A 16524-nucleotide genomic window follows, 5' to 3' on the forward strand; every position below is an offset into this window, starting at 1 on the left:
GATTTAATTTGTGTTGCATTATTGAGGGAATCTGAGTGGTGTGGAAGGAAACTATCCAGAGAGAGGCTGAGGAACAGTAACAGTGGAGCTCTTGAATCTGTCCTTACTTAACACTCAACAACTGTGAACCTTTGTTTGAATAGAGTTTAGATCAAATGAGGTAAAGAAAGAGATTGTTTCTCATATTTCTGATTCTCTTTGAGCAAAGCAACACGAAGCTACCTTCATCGGTCATGTCCAAGGTGACTAACAGCACCCAAGCACCCTTCTACTTCATCCTCACCGGCATCCCTGGATTTGAGGCCTCCCACATCTGGATCTCCATCCCCTTCTGCTGCCTCTACACCATCTCCATCATGGGTAACACCACCATTCTCACGGTCATCCGCAAGGAGCCATCCCTCCACCAGCCCATGTACCTATTTCTCTCCATGCTGGCCCTGACCGACCTGGGCCTCACCCTCACCACCCTGCCCACAGTCATGCAGCTCCTCTGGTTCAACGTTCATGAGGTCAGCTTTGAAGCGTGTTTTGCACAGTTATTTTTCATTCATACATTCTCCTTTATGGAATCTTCTGTGTTGTTGGCCATGTCCTTTGATCGCTATGTGGCCATCTGCCGCCCCCTGCATTATGCCTCCATCCTCACCGGTGAAGTCATTGGCAAGATCGGCTTAGCCATCATTTGCCGCTGCGTCCTGGCTGTTCTCCCTTCCCTCTTCCTACTCAAGCGCCTGCCCTTCTGCCGCTCCCACCTTCTCTCTCACTCCTATTGCCTCCACCAGGATATGATCCGCCTCGTCTGTGCTGACATCCGGGTCAATAGCTGGTATGGATTTGCTCTTGTTTTGCTCATTATTGTGATGGACCCTTTGCTCATTGTGCTCTCCTACACACTCATCCTGAAGAATATCTTGGGCACAGCCTCCTGGACTGAGCGGTTCCGGGCCCTCAATAACTGTCTATCCCACGTGCTGGCTGTTCTGGTCCTTTATGTTCCCATGGTTGGAGTATCCATGACTCATCGATTTGCCAAGCATGCCTCTCCGCTGGTCCACGTTATCATGGCCAATATCTACCTGTTGGCACCGCCTGTGATGAACCCCATCATTTACAGTGTCAAGACTAAGCAGATCCGTCAGGGAATTATCTGCCTCCTTTCCCAAAGAGATATGTGCTTAAGATGAAGTAACGAATTTGTTAAATTACTCAGGAGTTAGAGTCACAGGCTTATGGGGAGGGTATGGTCAGAATGAGAAATGATGACTTTACAGCAATATGCCATCCTGTGTTAAGGCCGTATGACATTGTCTTGTCTTTTTGCAAATTTTTGTTTTGGAGAACCTAGCAGCACATATCCTACCTAAAAGAGATGTAGATCTGAATTGATAAGATTCTAGCACATTTACTTGCCAGTGGAGTGAGCTTCATTAATTAAGATGTAAATTTCATCCTCCTTTCTGGATATACTTCTCTCCCATGGGCTTGGTTACTTACATTTGAAGGAATCCCTTCGCTGTTGCCTCCGCCACCCATTGCTAAAGCAGCTCCACTCAGGCATCCAGGTAAATTCTAGCTCCACCGCCCTGGCTCACCCTACTTCATAGACACGCCCCAACTTTCTCCCGAAAAAGTAAAAAATAAAAAAGTAGTAAATCTTCCCGGGAGGATGGATGCAAATCAAGATGCTCAGCTATTCAGATTTATTTAATCAACATGATTTCAGCAGGTCAAATGAACACATGCAGAAGATTGGGGTGGAATAGTTAGGTCTCCCACAGTTAGAATAACACTCTCACCTTGTGACAGGTCCTTTAATATTTAGAATTAAAACTTCAAGTAAGTCTACAGATAGTATTTGGGGGAGTAGGAACTCATTTTTCTGACCAGAGAAGACTGTGTTTTTTAAAATTTAATGTCCTTAACGTGGCTCAAACTGTCAGGGGAAAGTTCCCTTTGGCGAATCCTGTACTGGAAAAGGTTCCAAGGGAAAGAATATGGCCTACTTGATCATTATTTTGTGGAAATCAGGTTGGCTCTCTCAGAAATATCAGCTATCACTGTGGTCACAGAAAGGCAGCTATAACTGTGGTCACAGCTTCTGATTACTGAACCCATAGTGCAGGTGGCCAGTATGAGGACTGTCTTAGATTTGAATCAACATAGGCAGGGCTTCAATAGGAGTGTAGTGGGGAGGGTAGGATTAGGAAGCAAAAGGCAGAGAGCAAGTGGGGAAAGGATGTCTTTCTCCACCGATATCCTTCCCTCCCCTTATTTTCCCACTTTCTTTGTCAGAACCTAGAAGTTAGCATGTTTCTCCAGAAGAACAAAGATCAGCTGGCGTAGGGAAATAAATTGTAAAATGGGTGCCATGTGCAATCTCAGAACAGGAGAAATTAGGACCAGGAAATCCAAATGTTAAAAAAAAAAAAGTCAAAGAAATTGGTAGGAATATGGATCAAAGAAGACTTTTCTTTCAGTGGACAGTTACAGGCTTGAGAATTTCCCAAAACATCATGAGGGGAGAAAGAGTCTTGGGATTATGCCTGGTTTTGAAGAGGATCACATGACACCTTTAATAATATCTCTTTTTTTCATTAATAATTGTGTGACATTTTGACCATCTTATGAAACTCTCTGAATTCATTTTTTGGATTTCTAAAACTGGGCTAATAATATCCAGCTGACAAGGCTGAGAATTTCCAATGAAACGTGGTATGTAGAAGACATGGGCTTGTATCACCAAGGTGCTAGGTTTATAGGAATTGTTTTCTTCATCTCCCTTCCAAAAAGTTACACTCTGGATTGTGAATGGGAACATCTATGGAAGCATCTGTGTTCTCAACTCCATGAGAATAAGAATCAGGGGGGTTAAATGGTAATTGTCCACATGCACAGATGCTACCATTTCCCTCTCAAGACTTTCCCGGGTGGGAGGGTGGGTTTTTGAGGTGGAGGTGACAGAACAAAATTCAATTCAGGACAGTGAGATCTATCAGTGTCATAGGCTGAATTGCTGAATTGTGTCCCCTGAAAATTCATATTTAGAAATCCTAAGTCCCCGTATCTTAGCATGTGACTATAAAGATAGGGTCTTCAAAGAGGAAATTAAATTAAAATGAGATTAAGATGGGTTTTAGTGCAATATGGCTGGTGTCCTGCAAAGAAGAGGCAAGTAAGACACACATCAGCACAAGCACGGTGGAAGGCGAAGGGATGACAGAGGGAGAAGATTGCCATCTACAAGCCAGGGGAGACAGGCCTCAAAGGAAACCAGTATGGTGAGAAATTGTGCAAGGCCTCCAGAGTCGTGAGAAAGTAAGTTTCTGTTGTTTCAGCCACCAAGTCTGCGGCACTTTGTTACAGTTGCCCTAATCGACTATTCCAACCTGTGGCCTGTATTTCTAGAACTATAAAATTAAGGTCAACTGTAGAAGATAGTAGAGGTATTTCGGTTATAAAGAGATATGCGTTTGGAAACACAGAGAAATTCTTGGGCAAAATAAGTGTTTCCATGACCAGTGAATGGTCTGGCTGACTGTCTGGGTTATAAAATGTAGGCTAAGTAATGGAAGACAAGACAATGCAGCCAGGCTTATGTTGCTTGTGTCTCTGCATGATGTCTTTGCAGTGGCTGTTGAGAATTATCTCTGCCTTTTAAGTAATCTCTTAATGAGAGCTCTCTATCAACTGAATTTTATGGCCACCTATGTCCAGAACCTCAGACAACAGCCAATATTTAACTGGAACCAAAAAAAGATTAAATGAAGAATTCTGCTCCTATTCTTTGTTCAGGCTATCTGTTTCCTGTCCCTAGACAAAACTGTTATTTGTGTATGTGTGCATATATGTATGTGTATGGTCTTCATGACTTAAGAAATCACATGATATGTTTAAGAATTCAAAATAGATTTGCTTTCTGAAAATTTTTTTTGGCTAATGTTACATGTTTCTGCATAAGTTACTCACTGCCTAGGATCTAAACGACTATACGAGTCCCATTGGGATACAGAAGTGTGTATTTCATAAAATTCAGAAGATGGTATTCTTGACCCTTTTCATATATAAATTTCATATAAATGAAATTACCCAGAGTAGTCTTTTGTGCCTGGCTGCTTTTGCTCCCCATGTTTTTGAGGTTCATTCATGTCTCTCTGTGTAGGATAGTTTGTTCCCTTTTATTGCTGAGTGATATTTCATCATATGGATATCCACAATTTTGCATATCCATTCACCTGCTGGTGGGCATTTGGCTTGTTTCATATTAGGGCTATTCCGAAAAAGCAATGCTGTGTACTTTTTATGTGAATACATGCTTTTACTTCTCCTGTGTAAATATCTAGCTGTGCCTGCCATGTCGTTTGCCAAAGCACTCACGCTATTTTATATTTCCGCCAGCAATACGTGACATCTTTGCTAACACTTAACACTGTCAGTCACTTAAATGTTAGTCATGCTAGGTTGTTAAGTACTATCTCACTGTGGTTTTAACTACATTGTATTTTATCATATTGTAAAATGTCTTCCTATACCTTGTATACAAGTTCTTTATGAGATATACGTATTGTAAATATCATTCCCCGGTCATTGGTTTGCTTTTTCATTTTCTTAATAACGTGTTTTGAAGAGCAGAGTTTCCAAAGTTCGGATGAATTGTATGCTTGTTAAACCTAATACAAAATTTGGGCTTGTATTTTGCATATACTTTTAAAAATAAAACTTTTTATTTCAAGATAATTGTAGATGTGTATGCAGTTATAAGAAATAACCAGTCACCTTGACTTTACAGAAGCTATCATTGGTGGACATGTAATCTAGTAATTCATGGCAAAAAGGTCACCACAACGTGATGAGCCGGATGAAGTCCAGAAGAATAGTTTATGGTGAGGAAAACGTTTGCATTGTAATTGGAGGCCTGGAAGTAAGAGAAACTGAAAACATGAAACCAGTTATTGATCAACCAATCCAGCCCTGTCAATCCACTCTACACAAAGACCTGTGTCCCTTAGGAAGTGTGAAAATGGTCCTTCTCGTTTGTCTAAAGGTTTCTGGGAAACCCTAGAGAGCCATAGGCAGATAAAGCGGGACCAACGAGCCCCATGCTGACAGGGCTGAAAGAGGTGGAAGGTCAAGGAATAGACCCATCATGGGGTGCCTGGGCTCAGTCGGTCAGACTCTTGACTTCGGCACAGGTCATGATCTCGGGGTTCGTGAGAGTGAGCCCGACATCAGGCTCTGAACTGATGCATAGAGCTCACTTGGGATTCTCCCTATCTCTCCCTCTCTCTCTGCCCCTCCCCCACTCACATGGACACACATTCTCTCTCTCTCAAAATAAACAAACATTTATATATATTCCCATCACATGGGAAACAAAATAAACAAACATTTATATATATTCCCATCACATGGCATGCTGAGGTTACTGAAGACTAAGGGGAAGGGAGGAAAGAAAAACAGGAATAACCAGGTACAGTACCCCAGACCTACTAAGCCCTAAAAATAGGGTCTGAGATTCTACTAGAGAGAATTTGGGTCTTTTGCTAGGAGTCTTAGGATCTAAAGCCTGGGCATTATGAAATTGTCCCTATTTTACTTTATGCCTAAAATGAGGGAATTTAATCAACTGTTCCTCAATCTCAGAGTCTCCTAGTACATAAATTTTTTGGGTGGAGGCCCTTAGATGGTGGTACAGAGAGTCTGATTCTTTCCACGACAGGAAGGAAGCTGCTTTATAAGCTCCCATATAATGTATTGTTTAAACAAGGACATTTTGGGGGAGGGAAAGGGAGTGCTACTGATAATGATGCTGAGGAAAGTAAGTGTAAACCATGATTATCTGGGGCAAACCAGAAAATATGCTCACCTTACTCAAAAGCATGTTCCTAGGATGATCTCTCTTGCTTGGCGTATATTCTTAATCCTTGCCTAACTTATCAAAAGCAGCAATTTGTTTCACCTCAATTCAAACACGATTAGGTCTCAAGTCTTTACTGTTATCTTGCTAGTTATCAGGCTTTTTGCTGGGACTTTTGAGGGGAAATGGAAAAATGAAATTCACTATCTCTGCCTTCACACTGATTACATCTGATGTGCATGTACACACATGCAGAGACCCACACATGTTGACAAGTTGTGAAATAAAAAGGACTAGGGAGAACACCTGTGATCCAAGGTCAAGCCTGTGACAATGCTTAGAATCCCTCATTCCTATTCCTCCACTAAATGTCTGCTGTACAGCCCGGCCCACAGCAGAAACACCATCAGTTTATAGATAGACCCAAAGTCTCTGCCCTATTGGAGGGATTCAGAGCAATTTCCTCTTGCAGGAGAACAAGGTGAAAATCCCCTGTCGGATTGGCTTGGTCTTGACACTGTAGATGATGGGGTTGAGCACAGGAGGCACAAAGAGGTAGATGCTAGACATGAGTGTGTGGACCAGGGGCGAGGCATGCTTGGCAGCACGATGCATCACAGACACACCAATCATGGGCACGTAGTACATGAGCACTGCACAGATATGTGACACACACGTGTTGAGGGCCTTCCGCCGTCCCTCCCCAGAAGCAATGCCCAGCACCGTGTAAAGAATCAGCACATAAGAGACAATGATAAGCAGTGAGTCCAGCCCAAAAGTGGCCAGGACAATGGCCAAACCCAGGATGCTACTGAGCTTCGTATCAGCACAAGGCAGCTGGATCAGGTCTGAGTGGAGGCAGTAGGAATGGGAGAGTACATTGGTGTGGCAATAGGGAAGTTGTTTCAAAAGGACTGGAAGTGGGGCCATGAGCGTCACACTCTTCAGTGTGATGCCCAGACCCATGCAAATGATACGTGGCAGGGTTAGGATGGCTGTATATCGCAGTGGACTGTAGATGGCCACAAAGCGGTCATAACTCATGGCCAACAGGACCCCTGATTCCATGCATGAGAAAGTGTGGATGAAGAACATCTGAGCCAGGCAGCCATCCAAGTCAATCTGGCGGGCATCAAACCAAAGAATACCCATGACAGTGGGCAGTGTAGACACAGAAACACCCACCTCTGTCACAGCCAACATGGAGAGAAACAAGTACATGGGCTCATGTAGGGCAGAGTCTGCCTGCACTGCTGCCAAGATTAGGTTGTTACCCACAATGGCCACGATATACACAGTGAAGAAAGGAATGGAAAGCCAGCCATGTTGGGCCTCCAATCCTGGGATGCCAGTCAGGAAGACGGATAGGTCAAGACTTCCATTGCTTTCAGCTCCCATGTCACCAACAGCAGAGAGAAGCCTTCACCTACATTTGAAAAAAAAATGAAATTAACTTCCTCCTGAAAGTCTTCTGCCTTCACAGTCCACTGCAAACGCTGAAGGAAGGATATGGAAGGAAGTGGGGGAAATTGGAAACATCTACATCATTCCGGGTAAAAACATAACAGACATTCCTCTCACCTCCTATTTCCCTGACCTCTAGAATCCTTAAATTTTACATGTAAAAGAGATATTTGAGGCTGGCTGATCTTATGAGAGACAGCATAGCTTAAAAATTAAGAGCAAAATACTAGAATAAATCAAGTCTGTCAAAATCCATACTCAGCCAGTTACTAGATGTGTGATATGGACAGTTTATTTATATTCTGATCTAAAGGGGTTTTTGTTTACTTGTTTGGCTTTTGTTTTTTACTTGTCAAGTGGAGATATTAATGATACTTTTATTTGTGTATAAGAAATAAATGGGAAAATTAAGATCATATGTTCAGTGTTTTAGAGCTCTATATGTGGATTCTATCACATCTCAGTTGGAAGCCCAGTTAAAGCTCAGCTTACTCTCAGTGTGACCTTGAACAGGTAACTTAACCTTCCCAAGTTTCAGTGTGTCCATTTGTAAATTAGGGATAAAAATATATTTGCCTCATGTGGTTGTTGGTGAACCACATGTATGTATGTATGGCATATAAAACGCTGAATAAATATAAACTCTTTTACTCTTAGGGAGACAACAAGACCCAGAGAGGAAGATTAAGTCGTATACCAAAAGCCTGAATCAGTATCCACAGAACGTAAGTTATGGCTTAGATGTGCAGGGTCTCCTGGTAGTGATGTTTCCATTTCCCTATGGAGATGAGAGAGAGTAAACCTCAGGATCTAGGATGGAGTCATTAGAAAGAATTGCATTTCAGCTCTGCCAGTGTAGATCTGAGAAAACAAGGACACCAAGGATAACTGAGGACAGTGCTAACCTCCATGTGTCCCCACTCTGCTCAGGGAAAAAAACGTTTTGAATGAAAATGAGACAGGGGTTTTACAAAACTGATAAAGGGAGAAATACGAATAAAAGTGGAAAATGATATGGACATCCCAACTGAGAATTCTACGAATACACAAATGACTTCTAAATTTGAAAACAAGAGTTCAGAGTGAGAAGATGTATTGGCTTCAAAATAGCAGATCTGATCTGGAATCCATGGAGAGATCAAAGACACAGAGATAAAGGACTCCATTAGTTGCAAGAGATCAGGAAGAATTAGTTAAACCCCAATCAGAAGGTGAAAATAAGGTGCCTGGGTGGCTCAGTCAGTTAAGTGTCCAACTCTTGATGTCAACTCAGGTCACAATCTCATGACTGGTCGTACGATAGAGCCCTGAGTCAGGCTCCATGCTAGGTGTGGATCCTGCTTAAGATTCATTCCCGGGGCACCTAGGTGGCTCAGTCAGTTATGCGTCAGTCTTCAGCTCAGGTCATGATCTCACAGTTTGTGAGTTCAAGCCCTGCATCAGGCTCTGTGTCAGCACAGAGCCTGGAGCTAGCTTCTGATTCTGTCTCTGTCTCTCTCTCTCTCTGCCCCTCCACTGCTCACGCTCTGTCTCTCTCTCCACAATAAATAAACATTTAAAACAATAAAAAAAATTATTCATTCTCTCTCTCTCTCTCTCTCTCTCTCTCTCTGCCCTTCCCCCTCTCACACTCCCAATAAAAAAAAAGTTTTACAAAAAAAGGTAAAAATAATATGTGATATGATATAAGGTACCAGGTGCACCACAATTAAAATAACAACTGAGATAACATAACTTAAATTTGTAAAACAAATTTTTTTTAATTTTCTTTAAATGTTTACTTATTTTTGAGAGAGGGAGAGAGAGAGACAGACAGTTCAAGCAGGGAGGCAGCAGAGAGAGAGGGAGACACAGAATCTGAACAGAAGAATTCTGAACACAGAATCCAGGCTCCGAGCTGTTAACACAGAGTCCGAGGTGGGACTCGAACTCCTGAACCGTGAGATCATGACCTGAGCTGAAGTCAAACACTTAACCCACTGAGACACCCAGGCGCCCCTGTAAAACAAATTTTAAAAGATGAAGTAGGAAGGGGCAGTCACAACTGGTATACAAGCTGAATTCTCCCCAGTGATCAGTTCACTTCTTCACGCAAGCGACACGGATGTGTGATTCACAGATTCTTGACCAATTCTTTACCCTGTGGTTACCTCCTGGATGTGACATGGTCCATAATTATCTAATGAGTTTAATGGGAATGCTCCACTGGAATGGACAGACAGTCAGGACAATATGCAGCTAAGAGAATGCAAGAAGCTATGACCATGGAGAGACACAAGGTGACAGTGAGAAGGGCCCCAGAGCTGCCTTCTCGTACTCTCTTCACTCTGGAGCCCTCTGTTTATGTGCCAGCCCTGCTGAAATCCCATGCACTCTATTTCCCAAGCTTCCCTCAAGAGTAACAACTTTTGTGACAGGTGATATACTGACTTGTGTTTTTATCCATTTGCATCCCTTGGCCCTACCTTGTAGATCAGTGGTTCTCAATCTTGGCTACACATTAGAATCACCTAGGAAACTTAAAAAATCCCAGTGCTCACATAACACCCCAAACCAATTAAATTAAAATCTTGGATGCAGTATCCAGTTACCAATATGTTTTAAAGCTTCCAAAACGAACCCAACATTGAGAACCACTCCAGACCCATCTTCTGATACTCCTACAGTGACAGTTTATTAGACAAAATTGTAACTTTCAAGGACTCCCCAAGTTAGCTTTTTTATTTAAGACCGCCTTCCTACCCCACTGCTGACCTGTAACTTAAACTTATTTCCTTGTGCCTCATTGTCTGCTAGATTTTCCAACATCCTGGAGCTCCTCTAAATAAACTTGGGTGTGCTCATAATGCTCTGTGGGTATCTCCAAGGTGATGCCCACAGATGTAACCCGGGTTGGGGGCTAGTGTTGCATATCACTCCCATGAAGGTGCACCTAAAGACAGAGCATTTGACGGCTGTGTCTAATCATCTCACCTGTGGGTCTCCCCTGCCCCTGATAAAGCCTCATCTTTGGCAGGAAGTAACAGTGAAGCCATGGAAGCACGAGCCACGATCCATGGTGTGGAGCGGGAACACGCAAGCTGGAGAATGGGAAGGGCAGTACCCAGGAGAGCACAGTTCCAGGAAATTGACTCATACGATAAATTGGATCATAGAAATGATAACCAGGGTGGGAATAAAGAGATGATAAGCAGAGAGGCCACTTTCCCATTCCAAGCTGCCCCATGTTAGTCCCGTAACAATCAGGTTAACTAAACCAGTAAGAGGTTAATCTGGTTCTTCCAACTGTAAGTCCTGCGGTCTTTCCTATGAAGTCCAGCAGCAGCTTCTGAAACTGAAGCCACGTAAGTGAGAAGAATGGGGAGATGCTGGAGAACTTGGTCTTCTTTATTTCCACGGGCAATGCAAAGGACAGGATGGCAGACACACACTCTTTCCTGACTCCTACACAGACTGGGGGCCAAGAGAAAGTGAACAGAAGTTAAGTGACCTTCTAAAGTGGCCCCTCTCAGAAGTCCACTGATTCCATTGCCAACTTACAGTCTCTCTAGAACCTGAAACCAGAGTCCAGCCTTGCACCCACTCAGAGAGTCCCCTCCATGGCATCTTTATCCAACTATCACCCGCACTCAGCTTGAACATTCCCAGTGATGGCAAGCTCACTGTACCTAAAGCCACTATCCTGGTTAGATGCGCTGACTTACAAAGTCTTTGGGCTTGAAGGTTCTTCCTCCACATCATATATAATTGCTGCAGACACAGAGACACAACAGTCTTTTTCAGATTTCACCTGAATATTGTTCTTCATGGTATCTGCTAATTTCTTGAAAACTACATCTCAACTTGCAAACATAGATTTATGTGTGCAATTATTTGTTTAATGCCTGTAGCCCCTCTTAGACTGTAAACTCCACCAAAACAAAGAGGAGTATTGACTTTTTTTATTTTGTGTAATTAGACCCCCAATGCTAACACAGGGTCAAGCACATAACAGATGATTAATAAATACTGTAACCGGATAAATAAATAATTGAATAGATACATTGAATATGCCAAACATAATATTCTGTAACCTTCCCTTGTTCAGATTATCTATCTTAAATTATTTTTGCTGTTCAAAGTAGCTGATTTTTCATTTCCTCACCATATATCCCCCTGTCCAGGTGAGTCACAGATCATCAGTCTAATATGAATCAACGATGCAATATGTAGCTTATAAAAACTTCATGGGTTTTAGTCTTTGCTAAAAGAAGTATTTTATTCAGAAGATAATACATCCTAACATGCACACATACAATTCTATATTTTATCCCCACTGCTTACATCGTCCTTATCTTCTTTGATAATGTTCTTAAGTCCCACTAGTAGTCAAACTGAAAACTTCCATTTTATCTGAAGCTTTTCCTAACACTTTTTAAGCAGAAATAATAATTTTCTCACCTGTGACTTTAAAATAACTGTACAGACTTTTCCCATTTTGCTAGAATTACATTCATGCCTCTGTCCTCCCTGTCCTGAGCTCTTTTACAGTCAGACCCGTGCTTAGTTCAATCTTGTCTTCCTAACACTTCACAGAATTCTAACACAAAGACATGCTTAAGAAATCATGAATTAATAAATAAAAGCATGACCATACTGCTTGGGACCATAACAGAAGTACATTCAGCTCTGGGCTCCACACTGCAGATGGGAGGTAAACCAAATGGGACACACTCAAAGGCAAGGGGATCAAGTCATTTAAACAGCATGGAAGGAGTCAGTGGTGCTTTGAGAAGAGGAGATAGAGAGGAGGTAGAGATGTGTGGGGGTGGGTGTAACAGGTGATGAGCAATAAACAGAGATCACAGGCAGTCAGTCTGGGGCCCAGGTAAGGAGGATTTTTCTAAGAGTCAAGGCTGCACAATAGGGATAATAAACTTCTGGTCAGTGGAGACGTTCACGCAAAGACTGAATAATCCTTGATGGGAATATTAGAGGGACAATTCCAGCATCTGCTGAATTAGGATTAAAGGCTCTTTCACCTGCCTTTCCGCCCTCACACTTACGTCCAGACTGCCAAGGTCTCTCTTATTCCGTGACACTGAGAATATCATGGCTGCAGATCCGTGTGGGACCCAACAGAGATCAGAGATCATGGCGCCCCCTGCCAGGTGATCGCGTGTCTTTCTCTAAACCAGTCTCCAGCAGCCTTATCTGAAAGTGTGTGGGAGGACACGGGGGCATTTGAATAAATATTACTCTATGTGTAGGAAACCTACCTGAAAATAAGATCTGGGGACTTTTTTTCCTAGTAAACCTCTCCTTCACTGGCCAAACAAACTGTAGTGAATACACAGCACGCATGTGCCTTAACAGAGACTCACTCAAAGATACAGAGACATGAGAGAGACCAAGAGAACCTCAGGGGCACAAATGGAATTGCAGACAGAACACTTGCGCACATACCTAGGAGATGCAAATAGACTCAGATTCACCTGAGAGAGCTTTGTGAAGCAGCTTTTGGATTGATTGAGGGTAGGCCAGAGCTCACAATGGCACCGGAATGAGCCTCAGGCAGGCACTGGCCAAGAGAGTAGGTGGACTCTATGTCCCTGAGAGTCCCCAGAGCCCAGGGCCTTGGGGTCCGCGTTGTGCCCGAGGGTGATGCTGAACTGTTATGGGGAAAGGAGGGAGATGAGATGTCGCCGTGGGGACAGAAGGAAAAGAAAAAACACATCCTCTAGAGATATTGCCCTGTCTCCACACAGAAAATAAAATCCCAACTCCTTCCCTATGTTGAAGAGGATGGAGATAAATTTCTACAAGCTCCATGGCAACATCCCCTCTGCCCTCAAGTGTCCAATTTCAAAACTGGAACTCTGCACCCTTAATCCAGCATCTACCTCCTCATATTCTGGGCTTAAAACCTATATCTGAGGCATAACCTAAAGTTTAGACCCCAGTGGGCAAACTCTAGGACTCAGAGATCAAGAGAAGAGAGCTTGGAGCCCAGAGTTTCACCAATAGGGGATATAACCAAGCTTCCTTCATCCACTTATGACGACTGTTCCCTACTCAGTTTTCACTCCTATCCCTACTACTCAACCTCTCACCAAGCTCCAAAAGATGAAGGTCTCTTCCAAGAGAGACGTCCCAAGATACTGAAAGACCGTGGGGTACAAAGTCACAGAGATGTAGGTTTGAGTCAAAGGTCTACCATCTACCAGACTTTATATTTCAAGAAACTAGAATTTCTTCAACTTAGAACTTAATTCATAAGGAGGATAGTAACCATTTATAGGGGTAGACATTCAAATGAAAAGAAGAAAGTGACATTTTTTAATGCAATTGCACCACACATGATAATCATCCTTATTATAAATTCTAGTGGACTCCTCGATTTCAGATCCCTCTAATAAATTCTTTCCCCCAGATACCTAGACTTCCCATTAAGTATTTCAGTTGACCTCTTCCTTATTTCAGTTTCAAGTAGGGTGTAAGTGTATTTTGGGGAGAAATAGCAGAAGAGCTCTCTCCCCTTTCTTAATCAAAGGGTGGGATGCATGGGGAAAGCAAAGAGAACATGGATATAGTAAATTTCCCCTTCCCCATATGGAACTTTGAACTATCTCATAGAGGCAGTTTAAGAGCAATTTCTGCTTTCCCATTACTGTAGAATTGTTTGCATTAGGTTAATGACTTGGGAACCTGGAGATGGAATTCAGAAGAACACAGATGACAATTTTGTGAATAAGGTCACAGAATCATGGGGGAAAAGAGACCTAAAAATGCCTCAGAATAGGCATTAGTCCCTGGTGAGGAGGGGCCAAGATTTCAAAAGTCATAGAGCAAAGTAACTTTAGCTATGTCATTAGGGACAACATGATGGGGAACAGGCATCAGATCAGATCCAATTCATTCATTTATTTAATTAGTCACTTGGTTGTTCATTTATTTACCATGTATTGGGTATACCAAACACTGTGCTGGGTGTAGGATTTTAGGTTTGACTGCCATTATCTCTTTTTTTTGACTTTTGAGAAGTCCTTTTAAGAATCAGTTTCTGCCTCCATTTAATGACAAGAAAAGTAAAGAGAAACCCTATGTACTTTTTCAGAGTGATAATACTAAACATAACACCTGTACAAATCCCAACAAAAGGGACTTATAAATTAGAAGTGTTAAAAGTCATCTCTGGGGAAATTATGAAACATTTTCCCCCACAAAGCTTAAAGAGAGGAATCAATTTGCCCTGTAAAATAGAAGTGAGATTTTCCAGAGCAGATCGAAGCAAAGACAGGCACAATGCAGGTAGGTGTTTGGTGTAGAATATAACCACGTTAAGCAGATGTCTTCTAAAAAAAGAAATACTTGCTTCAGAAAAAAAGTTCATAGACTTTGTAGAAAAGAGAGAGAAACCTCAGAAGATGTGCTGGTCAGGGGACTTATATGCATTGAAATCCCAATGACACAGAACTGTTGCAAGGTCCCACATCCCACTGTGACAACCAGTTGATTTTTGCCTCCCAGGTTCTAACTGCCTAACGAGCAACCTTAAAATTGGAGCTTGCCTGAATTTTGGATTCCAGGTAGGTTGTGATGGCATGGGGGATAAAGAAGGGAATCGCACGATGGAACAGGGGCCTCAGAGTGACTGTGGAATGGCTGGTGATTGTTCATCAAATCCTTCTGTGAAGCTATTTCAGTGTTCCCACTTCGTGGAGATAAAAGTCTGTAAGTCGGCATTTCCCGTCACCACCTGCACCATATGCCTAGTTGTCATGCACTCAGTCTCCCCAAGCTTTATTTATTTTTGTAAATGTTTATTTATTTATTTTGACATAGAGAGATAGAGCATGGGTGGGGTAGGGGCAGAAAGAGCAGGAGACAGAGAATCCCAAGCTGACTCCATGCTGTCAGTGCACAGCCCAATGCAAGGCTTGATCCCACGAACTGTGAGATCATGGCCCGAGCCAAAATTAAGAGTCAGAAACTCAACCGACTGAGACATCCAGGCACCCTGCCCCAGCTTTGAAAACCACCCATGATCTGACTAGGCAGTCTCTCAAGATCATGTTTCCCAAGCTTCTCAGTGTGAAACTTCCCCTTCGTCTAAACAAAGCTGTTTGGAATTCTCCTAAATATTCTAGACCAATATTCTAGGTTAAAGCTTCTCTCAACCTTTGACATATATCAGAATTACCTAGAGGGCTTATTAAAGACACAGATTGCTAGGGGGGCCTGGGCGGCTCAGTTGGTTGAGCGTCCAATTTTGGCTCAGGTCATGATCTCATGGTTTGTGGGTTCAAGCCCCGCAACGGGCTCTGTGCTGACAGCTCAGAGCCTGCAGCCTGCTTCAAATCCTGTGTCTCTCCTCTCTCTGCCCCTCCCATGTTCATGCTTTGTCTCTCTCTGTCTCTCAATAATAAATAAACATTAAGAATAAAAAATTAAAAAAAAAAACAACAACACAGATTGCTAGACCTCACCCTCCAGAGTTTCTGGTTCAGGAGATCTGAGGAAAGTCCTGAGAATTTGTACACTTAACAAGTTCCCAATCATGGCTGATGATGCTGGTCTGGGAATCACACTTTGAGAAGCACTTGTCCAGACTCTTATACTTTGTGGGTCTCGCCATTTTTGTTACATATCAGATAGGCATTACCTGAAAGATGTCTGAAAGAGTAGTGCTGTGCTTCTCAAGCTTTAGTCACTGAACAGACTGTATTTAGTCTTATTAAATACAATTTGAATCCAGTAGGTCTTGTGTGAGGAGAAGAGTCTGTTTCTCCTAACAAGCTACCAGGTACACCAGTGTGGTTGTTCTCCATTGGGCCACACTTGGAACAGTAAGGTTCTAGCCTTCTTTTGCCTCCATATTTCTTCTCAAGCAGTTATTCATGCTATTTTTGCTAAGATCATTATCTTCTTTTTTCCTGCCACCCTGTACCAAGTACCTTAACCTTACCTCTCATCTTTCACAAACTACTTCACACACACACACACACACACACACACACACACACACACTTAACTTGACCTCCACAAACCAAACGGGTCCTCTTTCTCACATGAAGCACCAAGCCTTTACAGAATTTTGTCTCCAATGTTTATTATTTCCCCCACTCTAGGTGGTAGTAGAATTATTTGTGTTCAGCCTATTTCCTCTGTAAAACTTCCATTGTTTCCATATGTCAAACATTTTTCAGGGCATCTGTTACTCT

The 16524-nt window shown here is 42.6% G+C and overlaps 2 protein-coding genes across 2 annotated transcripts; one reads left to right on the forward strand and one right to left on the reverse strand.

The window, feature by feature from the left end:
* The first annotated feature begins 230 nt into the window (after nt 1–230).
* LOC124506407 (olfactory receptor 51Q1-like) lies at nt 231–1187 on the forward strand. Its single transcript, XM_047072470.1, has one exon. The coding sequence runs from the start codon at nt 234–236 to the stop codon at nt 1185–1187; it is 954 nt and encodes a 317-aa protein (XP_046928426.1). The 5' UTR covers nt 231–233.
* Nucleotides 1188–6307: 5120 nt separating this feature from the next.
* On the reverse strand, nt 6308–7255 carry LOC124506206 (olfactory receptor 51I2-like). The gene has a single exon (XM_047072223.1). It carries the CDS (start codon nt 7253–7255, stop codon nt 6308–6310), a length of 948 nt encoding a protein of 315 aa, XP_046928179.1.
* Between the last annotated feature and the right edge of the window lie 9269 nt (nt 7256–16524).

Source organism: Lynx rufus, unplaced genomic scaffold (genome assembly GCF_022079265.1).
Source record: "Lynx rufus isolate CCGP_SWC_20201006 ecotype Redwood Valley unplaced genomic scaffold, mLynRuf1.p SCAF_9, whole genome shotgun sequence".
Classification (NCBI taxonomy): Eukaryota; Metazoa; Chordata; class Mammalia; order Carnivora; family Felidae; genus Lynx; species Lynx rufus.